The sequence below is a fragment of the Vigna unguiculata genome, chromosome 9 (assembly GCF_037176805.1).
Source record: "Vigna unguiculata cultivar grain cowpea cultivar isolate G323 ecotype 2 chromosome 9, ASM3717680v1, whole genome shotgun sequence".
Classification (NCBI taxonomy): domain Eukaryota; kingdom Viridiplantae; phylum Streptophyta; class Magnoliopsida; order Fabales; family Fabaceae; genus Vigna; species Vigna unguiculata.
This window is the reverse complement of record NC_140800.1, coordinates 44226117-44251783: the sequence shown is the minus strand read 5'-3', so window position 1 is coordinate 44251783 and position 25667 is coordinate 44226117. Positions and strand designations below refer to the sequence as shown.

At 33.2% G+C, this 25667-nt stretch overlaps 2 protein-coding genes, 1 long non-coding RNA gene and 1 pseudogene across 8 annotated transcripts; 2 read left to right on the top strand and 2 right to left on the bottom strand.

Moving 5' to 3' along the window:
• The first annotated feature begins 1460 nt into the window (after positions 1-1460).
• LOC114164277 (putative calcium-binding protein CML41 pseudogene) lies at positions 1461-2527 on the top strand (annotated as a pseudogene).
• A 2013-nt stretch (positions 2528-4540) lies between these two features.
• Positions 4541-19817, top strand: LOC114162185 (exocyst complex component SEC3A-like). Of its 6 annotated transcripts, XM_028045987.2 has the most exons (27): positions 4541-4694; positions 4770-4953; positions 5738-5808; positions 6204-6284; positions 6464-6531; positions 6637-6739; positions 7082-7230; positions 8570-8687; positions 9039-9143; positions 10404-10505; positions 10592-10726; positions 11035-11163; positions 11251-11331; positions 11443-11517; positions 12998-13171; positions 13258-13357; positions 13470-13534; positions 14237-14407; positions 14497-14576; positions 16996-17325; positions 17816-17897; positions 18449-18546; positions 18668-18776; positions 18874-18945; positions 19150-19215; positions 19298-19387; positions 19537-19817. In XM_028045987.2, the coding sequence occupies exons 2-27, from the start codon at positions 4782-4784 to the stop codon at positions 19645-19647; spliced, it is 2937 nt and encodes a 978-aa protein (XP_027901788.2). In that variant the 5' UTR covers positions 4541-4694; positions 4770-4781; the 3' UTR covers positions 19648-19817. The 6 variants fall into 6 exon arrangements, with proteins under 6 accessions (XP_027901788.2, XP_027901789.2, XP_027901792.2 ...); XM_028045988.2 differs by lacking the exons at positions 4541-4694; positions 16996-17325 and having other exon boundaries at positions 4701-4953; XM_085666861.1 differs by lacking the exons at positions 4541-4694; positions 4770-4953; positions 5738-5808; positions 7082-7230 and having other exon boundaries at positions 6210-6284.
• LOC146883990 (uncharacterized) lies at positions 15319-16983 on the bottom strand. Its single transcript, XR_014984637.1, has 2 exons — positions 16288-16983; positions 15319-16161 (listed from the first exon to the last, which is right to left on the bottom strand). It is a non-coding gene; the product is annotated as an uncharacterized LOC146883990 (long non-coding RNA).
• Positions 19818-20877: 1060 nt separating the features above from the next.
• LOC114162279 (tRNA-processing ribonuclease BN) lies at positions 20878-23804 on the bottom strand. The gene is made up of 5 exons (XM_028046107.2): positions 23665-23804; positions 23517-23589; positions 22991-23356; positions 21307-21650; positions 20878-21206 (listed from the first exon to the last, which is right to left on the bottom strand). The coding sequence occupies exons 1-5, from the start codon at positions 23731-23733 to the stop codon at positions 20988-20990; spliced, it is 1071 nt and encodes a 356-aa protein (XP_027901908.1). The 5' UTR covers positions 23734-23804; the 3' UTR covers positions 20878-20987.
• Positions 23805-25667: the final 1863 nt, after the last annotated feature.

Here is a 25667-nt window from a genome sequence, read left to right as displayed (position 1 = left end):
TGAAAGACCCAACAATATTTAATTATTTTCATGCATTTGTCCTTTTGACAAATTAATTGGCTTTACCCAACAAAGTCGTAGCTTTTTCAAATTAATGCATTCATTATCTATTTTTAATTCACCTTGATAAATGTCTTTTAATTAAATTCATTTTCTTTTTTTTTTACTCACTTCACCGATATCTACTGGTTTCTCATCACACGAAACACTGATACAACGCATTGCAATTTTGTAGCAATGCCAATCTATTTAAATAAACAAAATACTTTCTCTTTTTTTTTTAATCTTCATTTTCAAATTTTAAGATAACATAAATTGTTTTTTATCATTTATAATTTTACTTTTTACCTGACATTTTATTAATTTATATATTGGTTTATTTATTTTGACAATATTTTATAAATTTTTACTGGGATCAATACAAATTATTGTATTTTCTTTATTTTTCAAAAACAATGTTAAAATATCAGAAAGGGCAATAAGGGATTAAAAAATTATTTAGGGGAGAATTTTAACTTAAAAAAAATTGTGACGTCAATTTGTAACTGAGACTATTGGCATTGATTTAGTCGTTTAAACGTCCAGCTAAACTTTTTCTAAATTAAGTTTGAATAAAAATGTAACATATGAGACTTGACCATAACTCTTACACTTTTTTTTTTTTCTAGGTTAGTAGTTACTTCCTGCACTCCTCCAGATTTTATCTACATCCATTTCGTATACCGAATTGAGGTACACTTAGAAAAATGGAGGTGTAAGAAGTAGTAGCCCTCTAAAGCATGGGCCTCTCTTAGTTCCAAACCTTTCTCCAATTGTACTGAACCAACGATCACCTCAGGTTTGCACTGGAACATTTTTTTCCAATCTATTTAACTTGTGTTACAAATGAATTTACACTGGACTGGTAGGTTTTTAAAACCAATTTGTCTGATTCAAAAATAAATTCAATTTTTAAAACAATCTAAGAATAGTATTATTTTATTAAAAGCATATACTTTTTTGGAATGTAACTGTTTTATTTTACTTGAATATTAAATTATGTATTTCATTTTTCAATAGTTGACTAAACATAATATTTTCAAGATCTAAAAAAATTAGTAAAAGAAATAGATTATATCGTATATAGGTTTATTTATTTATTTCGTCTACCTAAATTGAATCATTTGTTTTTATTTACCCTACGAACTTTACAAAAAATAAATTTGTGATGACATTTTGAGTTATTTTAAGAAAGTTGGAATTGATGAGAGAGTAACAACTAAAGGTGACTTTTGCGGAAACTATGCTACGTGAAACTTCCGACATTTAAAAAAATCAAGAAGTATAATATTTTTATTTACTTTAGCAAAATATTTATAATTTTTTTTTTACATTAGGTAAAAAGTAAAAGTATAAATGATAAAATATAATTAAATAAAAATTATAATCTTCCAAAAGTAAGAGACGGTGAATTAAAAAAGAAGAGATATGGAGGGTAGTTAATAGTTACATTGAGCAGTTTGACATTTCAGTGAATAGACTTTCGTTCCCACTTTCTTTAACCCTTTCTTGGGTTCAGTCGGAAAATGCAAAGAAGTTGGAGATTTTTGTGCGCTCTTGAAATTAATTAAAGAATTTGCTTTGCCAAAGGTGAGGTCTTAAGTCGGTCTCTCAGGCAATTTCCTTGCAATTACATCCCCATTGTTCATTTCTTCATACACTTCAAACTTCAAACTCCTTTTCCAATTTCACACTAGTTGCATCACCCAATTTTCTTAGTATATAATCAATTAAACACACCACACACCCAACAAAACAAAACCCCTTGTAATCGTAATTGCAATAACAAGAATCAAGAAGCTCCAACAATCATGGCATCTCTATTCTCGTACAAAAACTTGTTCAAGATGATAACCTTTCCATGTCTAACTACTCCCAGGCCCAAACCATTACCATTACCGGCACCGGCACCTCTTATTGGGCCTCCCGGCCCAAAAGTCGAAAACGGGCTGAAAGACGTTTTCGATCACTTGGACGTTGACAAAGACGGGAAGATCTCGAGCAGTGAACTAACGGACTACTTTGCGTCGGTTGGTGAGTCGGTGAGTCATAAAGTGGCGGAGAGAGTGATAAACGAGTTTGACTCGGACGGTGACGAGTTGCTGGATTTCGGGGACTTTGAGAAACTGATGAAGCAAGATGAGAGTAAGGATGTGGAGGATGTTCTACGAAGCGCGTTCGAGATGTTCGAGGTTGAGAAAGGGTGTGGCTGCATAACTCCAAAGGGGTTGCAACAAATGTTGCGGCAACTCGGAGATGTGAAATCGCATGATGAGTGTGTGGCCATGATTCGACCCTTCGATCTTGACGGCAATGGCTTCCTTGATTTTCACGAATTTCAGCAGATGATGTCCCCAACTTGATTCTTTCTTAGCTTTGTTTACTTTGGTTTCTCTCTCTCCCTTTCTCTCTCTCCAAACAATGTGTAAAATGAGAGTGAATGCTTTCTTGACGGAAGATAAAGAAAGAAACGCAGTTTCCTGTGTCATTTTGGTTGTTACGTTACTCCAACGGTGAGAATTTTATTTCCTCCCAAATTAAATATGATATACTTATAATTAATTTATAACTTTTAATAAAATTAGCTAAGCCCATATACTTTGCTAATTAGTAGTGTCTTGAAGGATACAAATTAGCAGAACAAAACGTCGTTAGATACTTAGTTTGTTGAAAAAAAATATTTTAAATTTTATGCAAAAATGTTTTGCTTAGACACTTATTAACCGTTTGACTCGTGAATTTATAAGTTTATAATTTCGTATTGAATTGAAGTAACCGATATAATTTATTGTCAAATTATTTTTTAAATCTATAATTTAATATTTTTTTTTTATAAATTTAAATTGTCACCGGTTTACATATTTAGATTCGTAATATAATTTATTCATAGTTATTTTTACTGAAAAGTATTTGTAAAATGAGTAATTTTTAATTCTAAATATCACGATTAACATTTTTTATGTTTCTCTCACAATTACATATTGAGAATTAGGATACATAACTATACTTGACGATTTTATTTAAATATTTAAATATTTAAATTAGTGGATATAAATTACGTGTCTCAAGTAATTTTCGTAATCCCTACCCATTAATTAACCTGTTTATATGTAATAAATAGAATAATTATTTTGAACAAATATATTTCTGTTACACTTTTCTCAGCACACTCAATTTTACGTTAGTAATAACAATACATTGTTTTGAGTAAAAAACAAATAAAAAATCATTTTTATTTCTATACATGTATGTTTAACAATAAATAAAGAGAACATGATTTAACTTTTACGTAATATATGTTTTTCCAATTTACTTGTTTTAACTTCTTTATGCATCATCAGAAAATTTTTACCTCTACTCTAATATGTATTAATTATTACAACCACACTTTCGCAATTATTATTATTTTTTCTATGGTATATCTGTTTTCTTATTAGGCAATATAAATGTGTACAGACACCAAACCAAAGTTGATATTAGACAATTTAGATCATGACCTGCATTTAGTGGACGTATTTGATTTGTTTTGTCATACTATTTTCAATTAGCGCTTACTATGATTAACTATTATAATTATAATTAAAAATACCATATTACTTTACTTTATTTTTTGTTTTCAACCTTCTACAAAGGATTTTAAAATAAATAAATGTTTCCATAACTAATTTCAAAATATTAAAGGGAACATGGTTAAACATTATTATATTTATAACTAAAAATAAAATATAGAATTAATAAGCATACATAAAACAAACTAAACATGTTGGTGTTTGAATTTTATCATTTTTTAAATAGGAAGAAAGTAGGGGCAGGGCAGGCTAAGGTCATGGTTAAAGCAATTGAAAAATTATGAAGTATTACATCAGCAAATGTCTTTGTCATTATCGGTTCATTCATTTATTTCAACACACATTTTAGTAGTTTGATTTTCTTGACAGTGTTATTGAGAAATCAGGATTTTATTTATATAAGGTTTTAATTTTCATACATTATCGGTATAAAAGAACTATATTTTAAATTATTTATGGATTATATATCCAGTGGCCGAGCTTCTTGAAGCTCTAGGGAGCCTTGGTCCATCCTATCCCACCGATATTTTTTAATACAAAAGAGTCATATAAGAATAAAATAAATAAATAAATATTTTATTTTTATATATTTAAAAATTAATTTAATATTTTTTATTAATATATTTTATTCTAATAATTTATATTATTTGGAATCGCTGATTAAGTACAAAATTTATAATAATTTTTAAATTCTAATTCTATCATGAGAACCCATAATAATAATTCATTCATAATTAGTACCGCTAATTTTAAATAATAGGTTGTTTAACTTGATTAACATATTTATTAATATTATAGTTAAGTTTATCTATTTATTTTCTAAGCCTCAATTTTATCCTTGAAATATTACCCTCTCCTAAATAATCTTCGAAGTGAATAGTGAGAAATTACTTGTGAATTGTATAAGGTGATGCCACGAAATGAGGGGGGTGTAATTGAGAACGTGGAGAATAGCTTTTAGGGCCTGGACCACCACGAGTCGCATCGCATCGCCACGAATCGTTCGTAGCGATTAAAAAGTGAAGCGACACGAGTCACCACGGACGCAAGGAGAAAGCGCCAACGGAAAACCGTTTATGACATTTGGTTAGACTCACGGCTAAAAATAATAACAGACACACTCCCTCTTCGCACAAACTTCTCACACGCTCCTGGTTTCAGATCGGAGAAGAAATGGCGAAATCGAGCGCCGACGATGCCGAGCTTCGGCGAGCATGCCAGCTCGCGGTTGAGGGCACCAAGCAAAAGGTCATTCTATGCATTCGGACCGTCAAGACCCACGGCACGTGGGGAAAATCTACTAAGATTCGTCAAATGGCTAAGCCTAGGGTTCTCGCTCTATGCAGTACGCGCCATTTCTCTCGCACTCTCTCCCTATTCACTCTCTTTCCACATTTTTCGATCAACGCCGGAATAACTTTTCACACTTCTAGAACCTTCCTCGCAACAAATATGTGAATCGTTGAATCATGACTTGTGTTGCCAAGCGTGGTCTGTTTATGTTTCAAATGTAGCAGTTTTGCATTCCGTGGCTGTCGCTCAAAACATTTAAAATGTAGTACTAGTAGCTGTGCATTACGTGCTCGTTTCGTCTCGTTGATGATACGTCTCTAGATGTTTTTTTTTCGGTTCTTATGTCTTATTGGCTGTTGTATTACAGACTATTGAATTTACATTTTTACAAGTAACTATAAGAAAAAGGAAAAAGGTTAAAACAAGTTGAATTTGAAGGCTAAAATCCATTTATAGACTTAATTTTTGTAGAAACCTTTTCACCTAATTGTTTTAACTTATGGAGTACGGCACAATTTACTTCATAGGACTTAGCTTGTTTTTAATCCAGTTAGTTTGGCGGTTTCAGTTTCATGTTGACATCAGGTGTGTATGTGATTAGAAACTAAAACTATGCATCCCTTATTTTAGCATGTGATTGCCGTTTTTTTCACTTTAATAGTGGTATAAGTGGGAGGAGTTAGCATTTTGAATACTTTAACTCGTAGTCTATTCGTAACTGGTGATGTTATGGATAGGTGATTGAATGTCGTCACTTCATCGTGTGTTACTGTGGTGATAATTTGTTGAATTCTGTATTTGTTGCACTGTTGGTGACAGAATGTTATTTTTTGTAGCAAAAGCGAAAGGTCAGCGGACAAAAGCTTTTCTTCGAGTTTTAAAGTATTCAAGTGGAGGGGTGCTTGAGGTAATGTCCTTCTCTCCCCAATTCTCTCCTTCACTGGTAGCTCAATAAAGTGAAAAGTCCTGCGTGTGGCAGACATTTTTTTGTTTTGGCCAAAATTTTAATTTTTTATGACCTAACTGAAATGATTTTTCCATCTTTTGCCTTTTCTGTTACTTTCAACTGTAATGTATAAATCTTACCCTTGTTTAGTTTCATTCACCCTTGCTGCATCGGTTAGTTATCCCTTGCTTTATGTGTCAAATAATTGCACAACCTTAGTATAAAAAAATAGATAAACTGAAGCCGACTAACTGCACAGTTAATGTTAGCATAGTCTCTTTCTTCCACCTTGAATTTGTCTTAACTGGAGGTTTAAGCATATTTCTATTTACTACGAAACTTCTTGTGTGCTGCAGCCTGCTAAGTTATACAAGCTGAAGCACCTCTCAAAAATGGAAGTTGTAACAAATGACCCCAGTGGATGTACATTTACACTGGTAATATCCCATTCTTTCTTGTTGTCGTATCTTACTGGTTCTGAATACAATGTTCCCAGGCTGTGGAACATAACCAAATCGAGATGCAGCCAGTTTCTATTATGAAGCTTCTTTCTAAATGCCTTTTGTATCTCTCTGTTATGTCTCTTTTTATTTGCTAATGCATATATATCTTATAGGGGTTTGATAACCTTAGAAACCAGAGCGTGGCTCCTTCACAGTGGACAATGCGCAATACGGATGACAGGTTATACCGTTAAATGTATAATTTTGAAATGTAGGGTTTGATCCTTTATCATTTTCTGTCAGGAGAGTGATTTTTGTCTCACTACATCTGTTACTCGTCTTATAGAAATCGCCTCCTGCTTTGTATCTTAAATATCTGCAAAGATGTCCTGGGTCGCTTACCGAAGGTTGTTGGTATCGATGTTGTGGAGATGGCTCTTTGGGCTAAGGTGAATAATGGTCTTCTATTCACTTAAGTTCAAAGTTGATTTACTGCCTTTACTGTCACGCTGCAATCATTATTTTGTATTAGATAATTACTTTACTTTATTTGTATTAGATAATTACGTTACTTTATTTTGTATTAGATAATTGCTTTGCTTTTTTGACTAATATAATTACTCTGTATTTATTTATCTTTATGGATAGAGTGCGCCCTGTCTCATCAGTGATCTAGAAGTCCTTGATTTTAAGCTGATGGCGTTAACTTCGAAAAATAGTTACTGGGTGACTGATTGCTGTTAAACACACTATTGATTTATCCGTTTATTTATTTTAAAAATGTGAAATAGGAAAATACACCTGCAGTTTCCGCTCAAAGTAACGAACACGGTGGTGCTTCTATTGCATCTTCTGTGAATGAATCAGAATTGAAAGTCTATGTTGAAAAGGAACTTGTCTCCCAGGCAGAGGAAGAGGACATAGAGGCTCTTCTGGGAACGTAGGTGCTATCATTTTCTGTCTTAATTTGTATCTGAGGTTTAATATCTGTGATGAATAAGGATATAGTTCATGTCTTCTCTCTGCAAAGGGCTGTTGCAATGTCATAGAAACTCTCTCTCTTCCCTTGCAAAGTTCTGTCCATATTTTGTGATTAATATTGATACAGGGAATTCATGTTGTAGTAACAGCAAGATGTGACTTAGTTGGAAAATTTTAGCTCTATGTATCTCACTTTACCTGGAGTTCAGGGTTTCAAAACCCACTAGAAGCACCTTTTGACTAGATCAAATCTAACACCCAGGCGGGATTAGTTTTCATAAAAGTTTAGGACAATACTTGTGATGATGTTTGGCCCCCAAAAAAGTACCAAGTATTAACATGATTGTTACATGTTAAAAAGTTCAAATGAAAGTATTTATTTATGTGTTAGTGGATACAAAGATACTTAGGTTATTCTTTTAGGAGAAGTGCTTTTGTTGGGTGATATTTTCTTTTACAATACATGTATGAGAATTAAATTGTTGCAGAAGGTGCCGTGGCAGATCTTGAATGAAAAAAACTGGGGAACCAAAATAAAATTTGAAAAAATTATTCATAAGCTATTTCTTATTTCATAATTTAATCTAAAATCGTTGACTTTTTTATTACCAGTTTTTGTAAAAAAAGAAAAGAAAAGAAAATTTCTTAAAATGAGTCACCTTGCAATAATTTTCTACCAACTATGTAACTCTCATCATACCAAAATATAAAGAGTTAAAAAGGGGCTTGTAGTAAAGTTGTACAAAAAAGGTAAGATATGATATTTGTAGTGCATAAAATGCCAAAATTTAGAGAGATAAAAGAAAACTAACACAAATACAATTTTCATTATTAAGCAGATTGCACCACATTACTTTGCACGAGAGATCCCTTGTTGTGCGGGAAGCCAAGAAAGGAGAAGGGAAAAAAAAATCAAATTAAAGTGATAAAAATACATATCGACCATTTGGCCGTATCATAAATGGTCAATATTAAAAAACAAAGGTCACATTAGTTTTTCGAAAAAGTCTTATAACTTTTAAGGTTTCATTCTCAAATAAAAAGGATTCTCACAAAATATATCCTCAGACATATATATGAAATTTTGAAAAAGTTGGAGAGGACAAACCTACCTGTATCAAAATGGGGAGCACATGCCCCTACTTATTCCATTCTTTTAATATTACCAGTGTTAAATTTCTATTTTAGCCTCATCAGTCACATTACCCCCATCATGTTAATCTATCAAACTTCTTTTTTCGAGTAAAATATGAGATGTTTATCTTGTCTTCACCATCCAAAGTTTTCTGAATGTGCAGTTATATCATGGGTGTTGGTGAAGCAGAGGCATTTTCTGAAAGGTTAAAAAGAGAGCTCATGGCTCTGGAAGCAGCAAATGTGCATGCCATTTTAGAAAGTGAACCTTTGATAGATGAGGTATAACTGTTCTTTAAGTTTATTTTCTTTCTTTTGCTGGTATAACCTTTAAATTATAGACTAAACAAATTACATCGAGCTATGATTACAATTATTTGAGCACCCATACACTTTTGTGGTCTTGTTTATCGAGTAAACTAATTTGCTTAATTTTATCGCCCTCTTCGAACTTTAAAAACCTCGTTTTGATATTTTAAGCTCATGTATTGTCACTTCAACCATTATAGTTGTTGCGATACAAGGAAACATCTGCTTAGTTTTACAAATCTTCATGTTGCTCATCATTATGAAGTAAAAATTATTTTAATATTTTTTATGAAATGGTTCGCACTGATAATCTATGCTTTGCAGGTGTTGCACGGGCTTGAGTCAGCAACAAATTGTCTGGAAGACATGAATGAATGGTTAGGCATGTTCAACGTAAAACTTCGTCACATGAGGGAAGATATTGAATCAGTAAGTGCTTGTTCAAGCTGGGAGAATCATTTGCTTTGCAATTTACTTTGTGGTATTTATGTCAGTGTATTTACTGGAACCCATGTTTATCAATCTATGTAGCACAAATACCGACACCGACACAACACGACATGAACACAAACACTTTGACATATGCAGTTTTCAAAACATAGGACATAGGGACACAAATCTATAGATTAGATCATTATGAATTATTTAATTTAACAACCAATATTTATATACTCAAAATCATCTATAAACAAAGCCAATCAAATATAATAATCTAAACCTATTGTCACCTAATACTAAAATGAATCATCGTCTACATTTTTCTCTATGTTGTTCTTTAACCTTTGAGGAGGCACGTAACATCTTCCCTGTGGTTAGGTCATGAAAGGTACAATGAGAAAAATGTCGGTGAACAATTCAAATATTTTCTAAGCATGTGTATAGAAATAAGGATATTAGCCAAGCTATACCACAGCTCAAGGAGTTACTGAAATATTATGAATGAAAATAATACTTTGACAACCCCATAATTAATTATGAAGATTCTGTGAAGCTACTTGTGACAGCCCTTAAGGCATTGCCAACAATGACAGGACAAAACACACAAAAAGTGCCACTTTATTGAGGAAAAGTTGGAGAGTGGTCTCAAAACTACTCTACGTGCCCCTTCAAAATCCTAGTAGGCGATGTACTAACCAAAGGGACTTCCCACATAATGCTTTCAATATATTTCGAGCAAGTGGGACATGATACATCATTTGCCAGCTTAATGCTTATAAATTATTAGTGTGACTAGGATTACTTTCTTACTATTATTATGTACAAATTTGTAGCCTAAAATCTCTTTGGTAGCATTTATTTTTCATCTCTCTGATGCGTATTGTATCTGCTGGCGTAAATTAATAGAAAATAGAAAATAATATACAATTTCAGTTCTCTGTTCAAGTCAATGAAGTCCAGCCATTGGTGCATATGGTTGGAGCATAATTCTCACTTCTTTATAAAGATGTCTTTGAATGTGAAACTTATTTGGGATAGAGACTTGGCATTTGGCTTCTATTTGGTGTAAACCTTGTGTTTTTTTAGGGTTTCTCTTAGAAATAGGCTGAGACTGGGCAGCTTTGCTTCATTGATATTTCTGTTTGTATGAAGGATCTCTTATACACCTAACCTTTAGTAGCATCTCCATTTTGACTTAAAGAATTTCAATGAGCTTTTTTTATTTGTCTCAATCCTTTTGTGGTATCCCAGATTGAAACCCGCAATAACAAATTGGAAATGCAAAATGTAAATAACAAATCTCTTATTGAAGAGCTTGATAAGCTTCTTGAGCAATTGAGTATCCCTGCAGAGGTATGGCTGACAGTGGTGAATTCCCATATTTTGAGTTTGATGAACTTTTAATGGCTTGGTAATCAATGATGTTTCATTGGATGTAGTATTCAGCATGTTTGACAGGAGATTCATTTGATGAAGCAGAAATGCAGCAAAACATAGAAGCATGTGAGTGGTTGACAACTGCCATGCGTGGTCTAGAAAAGCACATAGATCCTACTTATGTAAAAATGAGAGGAGTATGTTCCTTGCCTTACTTTTAATAATATTAAAGCAAGTTTTAATTATTTAGAAATAGGAAGTTCAAGGCCCATGTCTGCATATTGTTTTGTTAATGTTAAATAAGAAAATAGATTGAAGGTGACAATTTTTATTTGCATTCATTAGTTGCTTCCGTTTTTATGGGTATGGAAACTGTTTATTTTCAATGATATAAATTTTGTGCCTCAGTGGCAAATAGATATTTGCCATGGCCTGTTTGGAAAACATGTATAGGATCTAAAACTCATTTGTTTTAATGAATTGTTTCTTTCTGCTATTTGTACAGGTTAAAGAGAAGCGAGGAGAACTTCAAATAATAAAGTCTACTTTTGTTGGGAAAGCTTCTGAGTACATGAGAAATTACTTCGCTACTTTTGTGGACTTTATGTTGAATGATAAAAATTACTTCTCTCAGGTATTTTCTGGTAAATTCATGATAAACTTTTGAAGTATTAGAAATTAGAATCATTCATTTGTCACTTTGTTTGCTTACTCTAATCAGCGAGGGCAGTTGAAAAGGCCAGATCATGCTGACTTGAGGTTCAAGTGCAGGACATATGCACGCCTTCTTAAACATTTAAAGGTTTTATTATGGATGATTTACACTTTCTGCTTAAAGTTCTGTTTTGTGTGTATATATTCACCAAGTTAATTTCTTTGTTTCTTCCTTAATTAGTTTCCTGTAAACCTGCAGATTCTTGATAAGAATTGTTTGGGTCCACTGAGAAAAGCCTATTGCAGTTCTCTAAACTTGCTTCTTCGCAAGGAGGTCTGAGATAACAACCTATTCACACTGTATTGGTGTTATTTTATTTTTTTGGTCATTTGGTGGTAAAATTCTTGCCGTGACCTGGTTTTTATGAATTGAGAAACAGTCATTATAGTTGAAATAAGGGGAAAACTAAAATATATTTCTTGATAAAAATATATAAGTGCTGCTGTCATTATATAGGCTAAGCCTAATAAAATCTTGATTTTAAAATACTGGAAATAAGTGTATCTCAACAATTGAAGGGATCCTTGCAAATATTGTTATATTTTGGAATATTGCTGGTTGTATATTTACTCAAAGAATATCAGTCTTGTTTTTTCAAGATCTGAAAACCACTATGTGGGAAGCTCCTTGATGAATACTTCAGCCAATTGAATTCAGAAGGGAACCTTGTAGGCTGTAGTTATAGGACCATTGTTTAGTTTCTCCTCGATAAAGTAGTGGTCTATCTTTATGCGTCTGGTTTTATCAATTGGCTTGTCTGTTTCCTCTTTAAGTTATATGTTGTTTTGCAGTACCCTCATATTTTCTTTCATGGCTCAATTCCATTCTCCTTGTTCGATATGCATTTTACGAAGTTTTATATTAACCTTGCTATATTTTTGCTCTGTATGCTTACACTATCTTGATATTAATACAAGGATTGTATACGTAGAAACAATCACATAATCAATGGAATTTGTCCCGTAGAATAAGTTTTACCTATTTTCTAAAATTGTCAACAGGTTCTGCACATATAAATCTGATGTATTTCATAAAATAATATATCACATATTATTCCTAAACTTGAGAATAAAATCTATCAAATCTGACTGAATATTTCACATCATCCAGAGAAACCCATTTAATACGTAATATTAGGAAGCTTTCCCTATAGCTATACAAGGAAACTGTCTAATACATGAATATTCATTTAATATGTTACAACTATTCAAATCTGTAAATTAATGAAATAAAACACTTATTAATGGTTTTTCAGGTTGAAATAAAAGTCCTAACACAAAATTGTAAGACTTTTATTGCTTCAATTGGAGGTATTAATGGTTATATTTTTTGGGTCCATCTCAGCAACTGTCTCAAAAACATATGCAGAGGACATGGTGGTTTTACCTTTATCATTACTTAACCTAATGCAGAGATGTTATGTCTTGGAATTATTCTGCAAAAATTGAACAGAACATCTTTAATTTTGATGTTGCTTCATCTTTGTTGTGACTCTTTTGGCCTTCACTTAAAGGAAGTTTATGATTTGCTACAATTGACAAATAAAATTGTTATAATTATGATTTGAATAGGATATCCTTGAACTTTAACTGGCTTCATCTTTATCATGACTCTTTTGGATGTTTATGACCTGCTACAATTGACAAATTTTTGTTATACTTATTATTTGATTTTTGGTTTATATATCCTGGTTTGTTATGCTTTGGTAAAATATTGGGCATATGGAGTCTGAAGTTTTAAGATTCCTCTATAGGCCCGGGAATTTGCTAATGAACTTCGTGCTGGTGTGAAAACTTCTAAAACCCCCTCTGTTTGGCTTGATGTCTTCACGGGTTCTGGTCAAAATGTAAATGCTGCTGACACTGCAACAGTTTCTGATGCATATGCAAAGATGCTCACGATTTTTATCCCACTCTTGGTGGATGAGGTGAAAGTTCTTAGGATTCTCCCTTCCACCAAACTTGTTAATATTTCATGTTTCAGATGTATAAATATTCATGGCCTGTGTTTTAGAGCGTGTTTTTTGCACACTTCCTGTGCTTTGAAGTTCCTTCAACTGTTAATGGTAATAAAACTACACACAACAATGAGGATGATGATGGTGTTGCATCTGGTACATATCTCACCTTCAAGAAGTGTCCTTTCTTTTTTCCTTAAACTACTATGATTTATTTTACTGAGGTGATCAATTGCTCCATAATTTGGACATTTCTTCTGCCTTACAGGTAGAATGGCTGTGGATCTTGCATCTTTAAATGAAGCACTTCAGGATTTGCTTGATGGACTTCAAGTACGTATGTAATAGAAAGAAATTCTTTCTTTGTTATTTGTAATGAAAATTTAGTTGTCTTGTTTTGTATCTTGTTTCTCCCTTAGTATAACTGTTAACTCATGTCAGAGGATCCAAATTCAAGAGAAAGGGGTGCAGCTTTTATGAAGTGGTAGACATTTTAGTCCCTATGCTAATCAAGGGTTAGTCATTTTAGTCTTGAAAGAAAGAAAGAAATTGTTCTCAAGGTTATTGAATATTCAATCGTCCTTATGTCAAGCGACATGAGTTAGCTCTAATCGAAATGTTGATTGTGGCACAAGAAATACTACATAAGATGCATGGATGAGAATGGATGATAGAAGAAGAGGACTATCTTTCAAGGACCTAAAAGAAGCTGCGTCTGCATCTTGTGAGACATCAATTAATATGGGGACTAAAATAATCCATGGATTGAAAACTAAACTTCAGGAGCAATTTCTTTCAGGACAAAAATGGTTGATGGCTAATTTTTCAGGGACCAAAACAATTACTCAGTTGCAGTCTTTGATATTTTATCTCTTATAAGCTGAACATAGCATATATCATGTTATGGTCTATAACTGATAAATATATGGTTCCATATAATTGAACAATTTGTAAAGAGTTTCCAGATGTTTTTTTGGTATATTAATTGATGGATTTTGCTGCTCTAAAGATGCTTTATAATTTCTCTGATTTTAGGAAGACTTCGGTTCTGTTGTGGATTGGGCATACAAGATTGATCCTTTGTGCTGCATATCAATGCATGGAACTACAGAGCGCTATCTCTCAGGTCAGAAAGGTGACGCAGCAGGATATGTACGCGTTTTGCTTGATGACTTGGAGGCTCGCATATCCTTTCAGTTCGGTCGAGTATGTGACTAGTTTTATAAAGAATTGCCACTGCATTGAGATGATTGAGATGCTAACCCTATTCATTCGACTGGAATTTTTTTTTTCAGTTTGTGGACGATGCTTCCCATCAAATTGAAAGAAATGAGCGCAATGCTCGCCAAACAGGTGTCCTACCATACATTCCTAGGTGAGAGACCTTTGGTGTTAACTTTTTCCCTCATCTCTTAAGACAATTGGGATTTTTCATTTTCTAGAATAAAGCCTATATATAGTCGGTCCTTTATCACTTTTTTTTCCTCACTTGTTCTGCATTGGGCCTGACTACAATTACTTTTCCAAGTAACAAGATTATCTTTGACAAATATACAATAGAAGGGAGCTCGAGTGTGTCCTTTGTCTTCAAACAAAAGGTCCTTTTCCAGAGCTCTTTTGATATATCAAACAATGAAAGTTGTTGCTTCCTAATGTTCCTTATATATGGAGTTAAGAAATTGCCTTAGTACACCTACTAGAAATGAGATATTCAAACAAGAGTAAGATAGTTCAACTTCTCTACCATTTGTTTGTAGCTTTCAGGATTTGAAAAAGACTCTCCTAGTTTGGCAAGGAGGACATTGGGATCCATTAAGGTGTCGAGTGTCTTGGAATTGAACACATTTCTTTCAAAATATTTTGGGATATGATGATCCAATTTTTTTATGGTCGCTACCTGTATGCCGTAGAAATATTCTTGTTTGCCAAAAATTTTCATTTGAAAATTCCTGAAGAAGTGCTCCAATGTCATGCACGTAAATAACCCAATAGATGTAACAAGTAAATGACTGATGATAGGAGATAAAGTGGTCAGCCTTACCTTGAGTCATGTAAAACTGTTACATCATTGTACTAAACCTATTGAACCTTGTTCTTGGTGATTGCTTGAGGTCACATAAGTAGGAAGACATTCTTTATGTCCAACTGAAAGAGTTCAATTACAAATGACAACAATGAACAGAAATAGTCAGACAGAAGACACTTTTGGCCATCGAAAAAATAGTATCTCCATAATTCAACTTAAAGATCAAGTATAACCTTTTTGCAACTATACGAGCTTTATGCATATCAACTTTGTTGTATGGACCAACCTTAATACTTTATACCCCTCAACAACCAACATAGAGAGACCAATGACTAACGACAACAATGGACATGAATAGTCGGACAAAAGACATTTGGGCAATTGAAGAAAAATATTCCCATAATTTAATGTGAAGATTTGAGCATAGCCTCTCGTGATGAGACGAGATTGAAGCCAGTCAACCTTGCCTTATGAAACAACCTTGATCATATGGACCTCCTTAGTGGTAGAGGAACAAGGTCCTAAGTCTAACTGCTCCGTAATACACACATCTCGTCCATCATAGCTGTTTCCATCCTTGATGGCTAAAGGCTTCACCTACATTCTTAGTAGAAAAAGTAAAAGACAGGGAAGAAAAACGATAATAGTAGTAAGGAGAAGTACTATAACTCAAAAAGGTATAATGATGAGAAAGATGACGAATAGAAGGTATACCTATTCGAAGATCAATGGGAATTTCATAGTCAAGAGGCAGTATTGGAGGATGAGGCGAAGGAGTTGGTGTCGGAGGTGAGTTTGTGGTATGGTTTTGTTGGTACTAGGTAGCGGCAGTACAAGACAAGTAGAATGCTGATAAATTTTCAAGGGAGGAGGAGATGGGTAGAGAAGGGATGGAGAATCCCCTGCATTCAATTGTTTGTCTCGTCCTCCAATCCTGTAAGGAAACACACAAAAAAATTACACAATCAAGAGACTTTGCAGCACAATAGATTAATTAATACGAGCTTCAGGGACACAAGAACCTTATGAATAGAAAGAAAAGAAAGATAATGAACAATACCAAGTTGTGTTTTTTTGAATTATTTGTCACGGTGAAAATATAGTCAAAAGTAGAAAAAAAAATGACTGAACTATATGATCGGTGTTCACAAAGTCGAGGTTCAAGGGTTCGAGTGAGAGAGGCCAACAAAAGAGAGGTCCAAAGACCACTTATACAACCCAAATAGGTCGGCATGGTTCCATCAAGTATCTGTGTTGCAATCACGTCTGGAAGTGTTTACATACTCGATATGGATTATGAATGTCATCAGTGTAAGTAGATTTGGCATGTGCCCAACCTCATTCACACATGTCGTGTTACCGAAAAATTTATCTAACAAAGGGGTGAACAGGACTTGATGCCTGCACAAAGTTGAGAACAATTTTACACCATTTAGGTGTTACTTTCAACCAGCAATTTTTTCTTCAGTAATGAGATGGTCAAGATAAACTCCATAAATTTCTTTTTATAAGAAAAAAAATCCGTTTTACCTTTTTTATATTATGTAATCCAAAAGTTAAAAATGGCTTTTGAATGGTGTATTTCGTAGTCATTATTTTATTTGGAAAACGACTTTTGGATCGTACAATTTGAAAATAAAAAAAAATTAAATTGTTATTATTTTTTTCTTAATTCTCGCTAATTTTTGGAATTTGTATAATTCAATTTTTTTTTTACTTTTAAAATGCCCAATCCAAAAATTTACAAAATGAAAAGTTTTTTATATAGGAGTTCAAGAAGTAACATATGGAGGTGCAGGAAGAAACTGTCCAAAATCTTACGTAGTTTTGTCCAACTTATCTGTATATGGCGGCCCAATGACAAAGTTGCTGAAAGCAGGCACATCAGCTTTATTAGGGGTCGTCATGGGTTAGCCACGAAGAGAAAAACAGTCAAACAGTGTGGAAAACAGTTAAACAGAAATCAACCAGCCAAACAGTGTCAGAATGGAAGAAGGACCAAAAATCCAAAACCAAACCAACAGGGCGAGTCTTGTTGCAAAAAGGATTTGCTGGAAAGCTCATTAGAAGTCATCGACAATGAAGAGTATTATCGGAGGTGAACATGACGACGAGAAAAGAAACATAAACTGAAAAAAGTGCTGTTTCTGAAAAATTAACACCTATTAGCAGTGGGTCCACCCGGAAAAGCATGGATTGGGGTTCCTTCTTCTCGTAGACTCTTCATACCATGTTCAAAAGAGAAAAATCGAGAAGACATGACGAATTCCGTGTGTTTAGACCACAACGTAGCTATTCAATTCATACAGGGGAGAAAACAAAATTGTAGAATATTCAGTTACCCTATTTTAGACTAATAACATAATTGGAGAATCAATCTAATTGATCCTGATATCATAAGCTGCTATATACATAGAATTCTAACATGTCTTCAAGATTCTAACAAGGTTCTCTAAATTGCATGATATTTCAAAAGAATATTTTTGAAATTTTTAAGGTGACTCCGATTCTATTTGGTGAATGTGTTTAAAATATCGTGTCTATCTTCATGTCTAGTGTTTAGTAATGTGTCGCTTGTTTGCATATAGATTTGCAGCCCTTGCAACGCGGATGGAGCAGTTTGTTGCAGGACAGTCGAGGGATTTGGTTGACCAAGCATACACAAAATTTGTAAGTGGTTCTTTTTCAGAACTGTTTTGTTTTGTGATGTCTCATCCCATATTTGGTTGGCTGTCTCCAAATTCATTATACTTGTAAAAACATCATTTGTCAAGGCTGAGTGTAGCAAGTAACAACTTTCTCCTTCAAATGTCTCTTCTTCATGTTGCTTCATTTGAGTTCGAGTAGGATTAACTCTTAAAGGTGGAACTTTGTGGTCATGACCCAGACACTCCCATTTCGTTTCACTTATGGTAGAATTAACTCTCAATGTGGAACTTTCTGGTCTTGATCCAGATTCTCCATAAGTCACAGAGTTCACACATGATCTGATTTAAACGATCATACACAACAAGTTTCCCAGAAAGTTAGGAATAGGATAGGCATTGCTTCTTGATAAATAATTCATATAGTATTTTATTGATGGATACTGCTTTAGACCTTTTTGTTTGCTATCCAAGTAGTATTAAATCATAATTTTTTTGTATTTCATTTTTCTTTTCTTTTTTTAAACATGTGACCAATATTGGTATGTTGTTTACTGGGGAATTGTTGCTTGACAGGTCAGCATAATGTTTGTAACTTTAGAAAAAAATGCACAAGCAGATCCAAAGTATGCAGATATTTTTCTTATAGAAAACTATGCGGCATTTCAGAATAGGTAACATTTATGCATCACCTGGCTAAATAGAGGCTGTTTCAATCGTCCATTTTTTGGTAGGTAATTCTGTATACAGAGACAAAAGCATATTTCGGCTCATGATTTTGTTCTTTTCTCTCAGTTTGTATGACCTTGCAAATGTTGTGCCAACTTTAGCGAAGTTTTATCATCAGGCTAGTGAAGCCTACGAGCAAGCTTGTACACGCCATATCAGTGTGATTATCTACTATGTAAGTATTTTATTCTCTATTTATGTCTTACTGTCAACCGCACTTGAATTTATAGCCTATAAGATGTTAACTCATTATGCTTTTCTTCCTTGGACAGCAATTTGAACGCCTTTTCCAGTTTGCTCGAAAGATCGAAGACTTGATATTGAATAATGTCGCACCTGAAGAGGTCTGTTTCGGTATAATTAAGTTTGTTAATCTCCATACACTCTTGCTGATCGATCAGAAATTCGTATAATTCGATTTATTTTACTGAACTTAGTGAACTATTGATTGCAACATATCTCCAACATTGGTTGAACTAAACACTGTAGATCTAGTCTAAAATTCTTTTCCTGGAATCTTATGTCATAAAAATGTATCTTCTTATCAGATTCCTTTCCAAGTTGGGCTGTCAAAAGCGGATCTACGGAAGACGTTAAAGTCCAGTTTATCCGGGGTAAGGGGGTGTGCCTCTTTTTCCTTTGAATACTTTTTCGTAAACGACATACTTAACGTCGTGAAATATGTTGGGTTTATAGGTGGACAAGTCCATTGCTGCCATGTATAAGAAGTTGCAGAAAAACTTGACTTCTGAGGAACTCTTACCTTCCTTATGGGATAAATGCAAGGTACGCTGTACTCAAACTTTTTCGTATTTACAGTATGTTGCATTATTATTTTTTTGGAGTCGAAACTATTGTGGAAGGGAGGTGGAAGTAGTAACGCAAATGCGTAGGACAAATTCTGATTATTGTTTTTCCCCCCAAAACTATTACAGAAAGATTTTCTTGATAAGTACGAAACTTTTGTCCAACTTGTTGCCAAGATATACCCTGCTGAGTCAGTCCCTTCTGTGGCGGAGTTGCGAGACCTTTTAGCTTCCATGTAAACCTTTATTTATACACATTCTATCATTTTTCCAATTTTTTTTTTTTGTTTGGCCTGTAATCACTTTTACCACAACGTAATTGGATTTACTTGAACATAAATGCATCCTAAAAGGAATGCTGTCAATATTTAGCTCATGTTTAATTCTAATATTTTTATTACTGTTTGGTATCTCGTGAACTGAATAATTTAAAAATGTTTATAATAAGCTTTTACAGTAACCATTTTCAAAATTATACTGTTTAAGATTACTTTTAGAGAATTGACAGTGTGTAAACAAATGACCTAGAAACACTGTTTAAGAAATTTAAAAGGATAGTTTATGCATAAAAATACAATATTTTATTATTTGTTAAGATGCTTGAATAAAAGATATAGCGTGTGGAACTTTTCAATGAATTAGACTGGTTTTGCATTAATAGAATGTATATTTAGTTGCTAATTAATATACATGTACTTCTTAATTAATGTGTTCCAAGTTGCCACATCAATTCGGCGCCATGAAAATCCAAAACCACCTTTTGATGCCAACAATAGCATTGTCTTCTTGAGTTTAAATAGTTCAGTGGTGCACTGTAATGCTCTTCTACTAATTTAGATTTTACGAGTCGTTCAATTTTATTTCAACTCGTGCAAATTGAGTTTTTTTTTTTTCATCTCTGGCTTTCGAATACTTGTAAACAAGACCCCACAGATTAGCAAAACCCATAATAGTATATTAAAAGTGATCTAATTTCATTATATGGTCAGTTGTTGAAAATAGCATTTATTACATTTTGTTAAAACGTTTTGTTTGAAATTTATATTTAAATAAATTTCTCTATAGACAATTTCAGAAAAAAAAATAGTTACAATAAAATTTGTTTATATATAAAATTAAGAATTATTTTTAATGAAGTTACATGAAATCATTTCTACATTGTATAAAAATCCATTTTAGTTCATTGAGAAGCTTATTTTATTTCACGTGCCACGGTTTTGGCTAAAAGACATTGTCACAAGAAAAGCAAAATATATTTGTATCTTTAGACTTTTTATCTTATTAATATATTAAAAAAAAAATCTTTTCTCTTCTCTTTTTCATATCCTTATTCGTACTCTTTCTTCAGCGTTTTCAATTCAGGCTTTTTGGCTACAAGGTGCTAAAATTGATTAGGTAATTTTCGAGTTCTTATTTATAAGAAAACCTGTAAAATAAAAAATGAAATACCTGTGAAAACCAACGACAAGATTTTCTCAATGAAGAGCCTGCACTAAAAGTTAATCAAACAATAATGTAGCCGCGTCTTTCAAATACATTAGGCAAATATATACAACACTCTTCCATGATCCACGCCAAACTCAGTAATGATCTGCTACAGGTCTAGAAGGGAATAGCCTCAAAAGAAACGTCATCAATGACCAAAGGCACACAAGCCCCAGTAATTGAAAAGAGATCATCAATGCGAACAATCCTCCAGTTCGTTCTACCAATTCTGGGCTCGGAGGAAGATCCTTCAAAGCTAATAACAACTTCTCAGCAAAATTAGCAGCTTTTGTAAGCTGATGGAGTCTGTATACCTGCCAAAACCATTCAGAATGTAATAAAACTAATTACAAGTAAAGCAATATTTCAGTTACAAACCATCCTCTTAAATAATCTGAAAGAAAGAAGACAAACCTCAAATATAGCAGGGACTAGTGGCCAGCAAGCTGACCCACGATTGTCCAAAACTTTCTCAAATGCAAATTGTACAGCACAGCCAAGTAAAAAAGGAGTTACAGCAACAATTCCTGCCATGCCAAGTGATGATGACCAGGTTGCAAACAAAAGAATAACAGGAACAACAATCTTCAAACCCATTGTTAAAAATGCGGAGAATAAGTATCCTCTGAGGCCGGTGATAAGACCCCATCTTTTGGAGCTGTACTGCAAATAAGGCCTCTGGACACGATCAGTCACATACAAGAATGTCGCTAGTCCAACGTAGAACAGGGCATCATGAGTGAACAAACTCACTGCATCTGCATTTTATTATAGAAATGTTGATAAGAGATGTATCTCCCCTACGTTTACAAGGTTCTTACAAACAATATTATGAGAAGTACAGAATAGTGCTCAGCAGTACACTGTCCAAAGAACACACTGGAAACAGAAGATTTTGCCAAAACATCTAAAAGTTATATAAAAGAAACAGAGAATTCAATTTTTCTCTGATGTTAGTGAGAACTCTATTGACTGGTGAGTGACTATTAACTTTTACGGTCATCCACCACCAACAAATTGCAGAAATACAGAAAAATGCAAGGGGAATGAAATAGGATGAGACATTTTCAAAATCAGTACAGTTGTTGTGATTTGTTTATTATTCCAGATATAACAATGTGAACACTAAACAACTAACATCTTGTTAAAAATCTAGATGTGAGTCTAAGTCTCACATTAGCTAGAAATGAAAAAATAGAACACTATATAAGAATAAAGACCTATAAACTCATTGCCTTAAGGTTTTGGATTGAAAGTGGTGTCAATGCCTTATGTGGTTGGGCTCAGATCTCATTGGTGTTTGTTCTCCCCACTGATACCCCTCCTTAAAAACCTAACAAGTGGTATCAAAGTCGACGATGGTTAAAACCGGCTCAGACGAGTGCAGTATGGTCCTAATATCGAAAGTCTTCTTGGCAAAGGTTCCAGATAAGCGTGTCCCGTTAAGAAGAATGGCGGTATAGAAAAGGGCCGAAAAGGAGTACTTGTGGTTGAAAATGCTTCCGCTGGAGGGGAGTGTACCAATGTGGTTGAAAAGACTCAAGGGAGATTGTTAGAAATCCAAGTGTGAGTCTAAGTTCTACATTGGCTAAAAATAAAAAAGTAGAGCACTATATAAGAATAAATACAATGCCTTATGTGGTTGGATTCAGATCTCATTGATATTTGTTCTCTCCAGTAATACTCCTCCTTAAAAACCTAACACATCTCTTATGCTTTTCTCTAAGAATTTCTTCTCACATTGACATTGTTCTCCCCCACATGTTTGGTTTGGGATCGGTTGGATAGTCGATGAGGTTCACGTTATCCATTATATACCAATATAATTCATTTTCCCAATACATAAGAAGAGTAATGCTAGATACATTGGCAATAATGTTTGAGCAGAATCAGAGGACAGCATTAGAACTGAGATTGTTGACCTTTTGAAAGAAAAGGTTTACATTGGTCTTAACAAAGTTAATGAGATTTTTATGTTTGGACATAATGCAGCAAGAAACCATAGCAATGCAACATAATGGCATCCAATTTCAAAAATCAAGCCGTAAAAGGTCAAAATTCAAAGACAGTGAGAGAAAGCACAAAGTTCTACCAATACCTATTAATATCGTATCATTAAGAAAAGCCTCGACCACATTGTCAACGAAGAACTGTGGCAGAATCAAAGATGCTATGAACGCCGTAGGAGCTAAGACCCATAAGTAAGAGCCACCCTTTTCTTCAAAGGGGGCAGATTCCAATTTCCCTTCTTCTACCGATTGGTGTGTCAACCCACAAAAAGAGACAGAACCTGATTTACCATGAAACGGTTCTACCCCGTTAAACGTACTAACGGGCACATTGGAACTTTTGTTTGGATGAACTTCCAAACCTCCATTTAAACTGGAATCAGAAGCATGAACAAGAAGTCTCTGGAATTTGTTCAATCCCAATGCTGCAGGTTCCCTAATCACCCATTTCAAACCTGAAATAAAAATTTGGAAGTGTTGAATTGTTTTGGTGTCAAAACAGACCCAATATACTTCAACCACCAAAATCAATCTCTTTTTTTTTCTAATTTTCAGTGTTATTCCGCAACCACGAACGCAGTGCACACACAGTGATTGGGGGCAGAAAAAACGTACATTTTGAACTGTTTCCAAACCGAAATGTTTGCCTTTGATTAGAGAATGAAGCGTGGGTTGCGAACGGTGGTGACTGCGAGTAACATATAGAAGAGTTAGAATGGTAACATAGAAATTGATTGGGATGAATAGGTTAAGGTTTACTCACTGATAGAGTTCGATGATTGGAGTGAATGGGTTGAGAGGGAAGAGCGCAACAAAGGGTTTGAAGTTCCATTTTTAGGGTTTTAGAGCAGTGGCCTAACCATGCTATCCTTTGTTTCAAAAACCCGTTATTATTATATTCCCTCAGCTTCAGATTATTTTTGCATATACCAAACAGAACTCACATTTTAATTTTAGAAACTAAATTAAAACCATTTTATTTTATTTTCAAATTACAATTTTTTATTTTGAATCTTTATTGGACTTTATAATTTTTCTTTTAACTCATTGGATTGGACATCGTATTTTTTTGTATAATTTTTGTAATCAGAGGCTTTAAGCTTTAATGGATTGGTTAAATGAACTTTAAATTTGAATTCACCAAAATCAATCATTTCGAGTTGTAAATATTTTTGTTGAATGAGAATTCTTTTCTCATTATTCGTTAAAAAATTTAGATTTTGTCTTTGAACTTTCAATGAGAAAAAAAAAGTAATTTTCTTCTATTCATCAATCTTGATTAAATATAATCAAGATAAATCGAAGCTTTTTCTAAGTTTTTTTTTTATATCTTCTGTTTATTCCTGGGATAAAAATTGTGGAATGATCATATATAATATTATATCATTTAGTATTGGATTAAATATACTAGTAGTACTTAAATTTTTATGTGAAATTGAAAATTTTATTTGTTCCAAATTTTAAAATGAATAGTATAGTCCTCACAATTCTATTGAGTTAAATTTTTATGACATGTTAAACATTATTTCATATGTCGCTTAATTTATTTATATCCTTGACACATTTAAACTAAAATGTTAACTTGAAATGTTTGTCAACATGTAACAAAAAGAACATTATTTGGTTAAAGAAAGTATATTCATTAAATTTTAAAGGTTAAAATTAAAATATATCAAATTTTGACATATAGACGAATTAAAACTTAAAATCAACAAACATATTTAATCTTTTAGTAATTAAAGCTTAGGCTCAACAATTCTATGGTTAGTTTTGAAATTCTCATAATTTATTTTTTTTAAGTTCTACAAGCACTACTAGAAAAATTGATATGGTCAAAATTTGTCACTAATGCCTAAAATTTGTTAATAAATCAATATTATTGACAACCTATCGATGGTAAAAAATCGTTGATAATTTTTTTCGAAAGATAAAAAGTTTTGTCAATAATTAACGACAACCACAAATCTATCGGTAATAATTCGTTGGTAATTACTGAAAATAAAAATTTGACGATAAATATTTGTCAATAATTATCAATAAACTTTTTTCATCCAAAAATATTATGGTTTGGTTATTCTTCCATGTCTAACTTTTCCTCTTTTTCTTCTTCCTCCTCTCCTCCTCCTCAAGCTCAATTCTTGCAATCTGTCGTCAAATCCTCCTCCTTTTTATTTTTCTCATCCTCCCATTCTTCCTTTTTATCCTTTGTTTTGACCACTCCCTCTACCATTGTCGTTGTCGCCACCACACCACTATCATTACTCCGTCATTTATTGCCTTCGACTCGCATCCTTCTCCTTATCCCCCTTTTCCTTCTTTCCCTTTTCTCACAGACCATTGATTAATTTATCATTATATTCCGCCAAATTTGGTAGAAATTTTGGTGCCTATTTTATTGACATATTTAGTGACTGAAATATATGTCAGTAATCAAAAAGTATAGATCACCGATGTATTTCAAAAAATTGGTTACCAATAGGTTTTATTATGAAATGGTCAAAGCTCAAAGTATAAAATTTAGCGTAATTTTACCAACAAAATATTTTGATAGAAATTTAATTCAAAATTTTTTTTATTAACAAATATTTTTATTGAGAAACTTAGTTAGTAAAAGGGCTTCAAAGTTTCCATTTCAACTTTTACCATGTCTTAAAATTTGTCGATAACTTCTTATTTCTAAATTTATTGGTAAATTCGTCGCTAATAAAGTTTGTAAAAAATCAATAATAAATTTATTGGTAAAATGAACATAATTTTTTTTCGTCA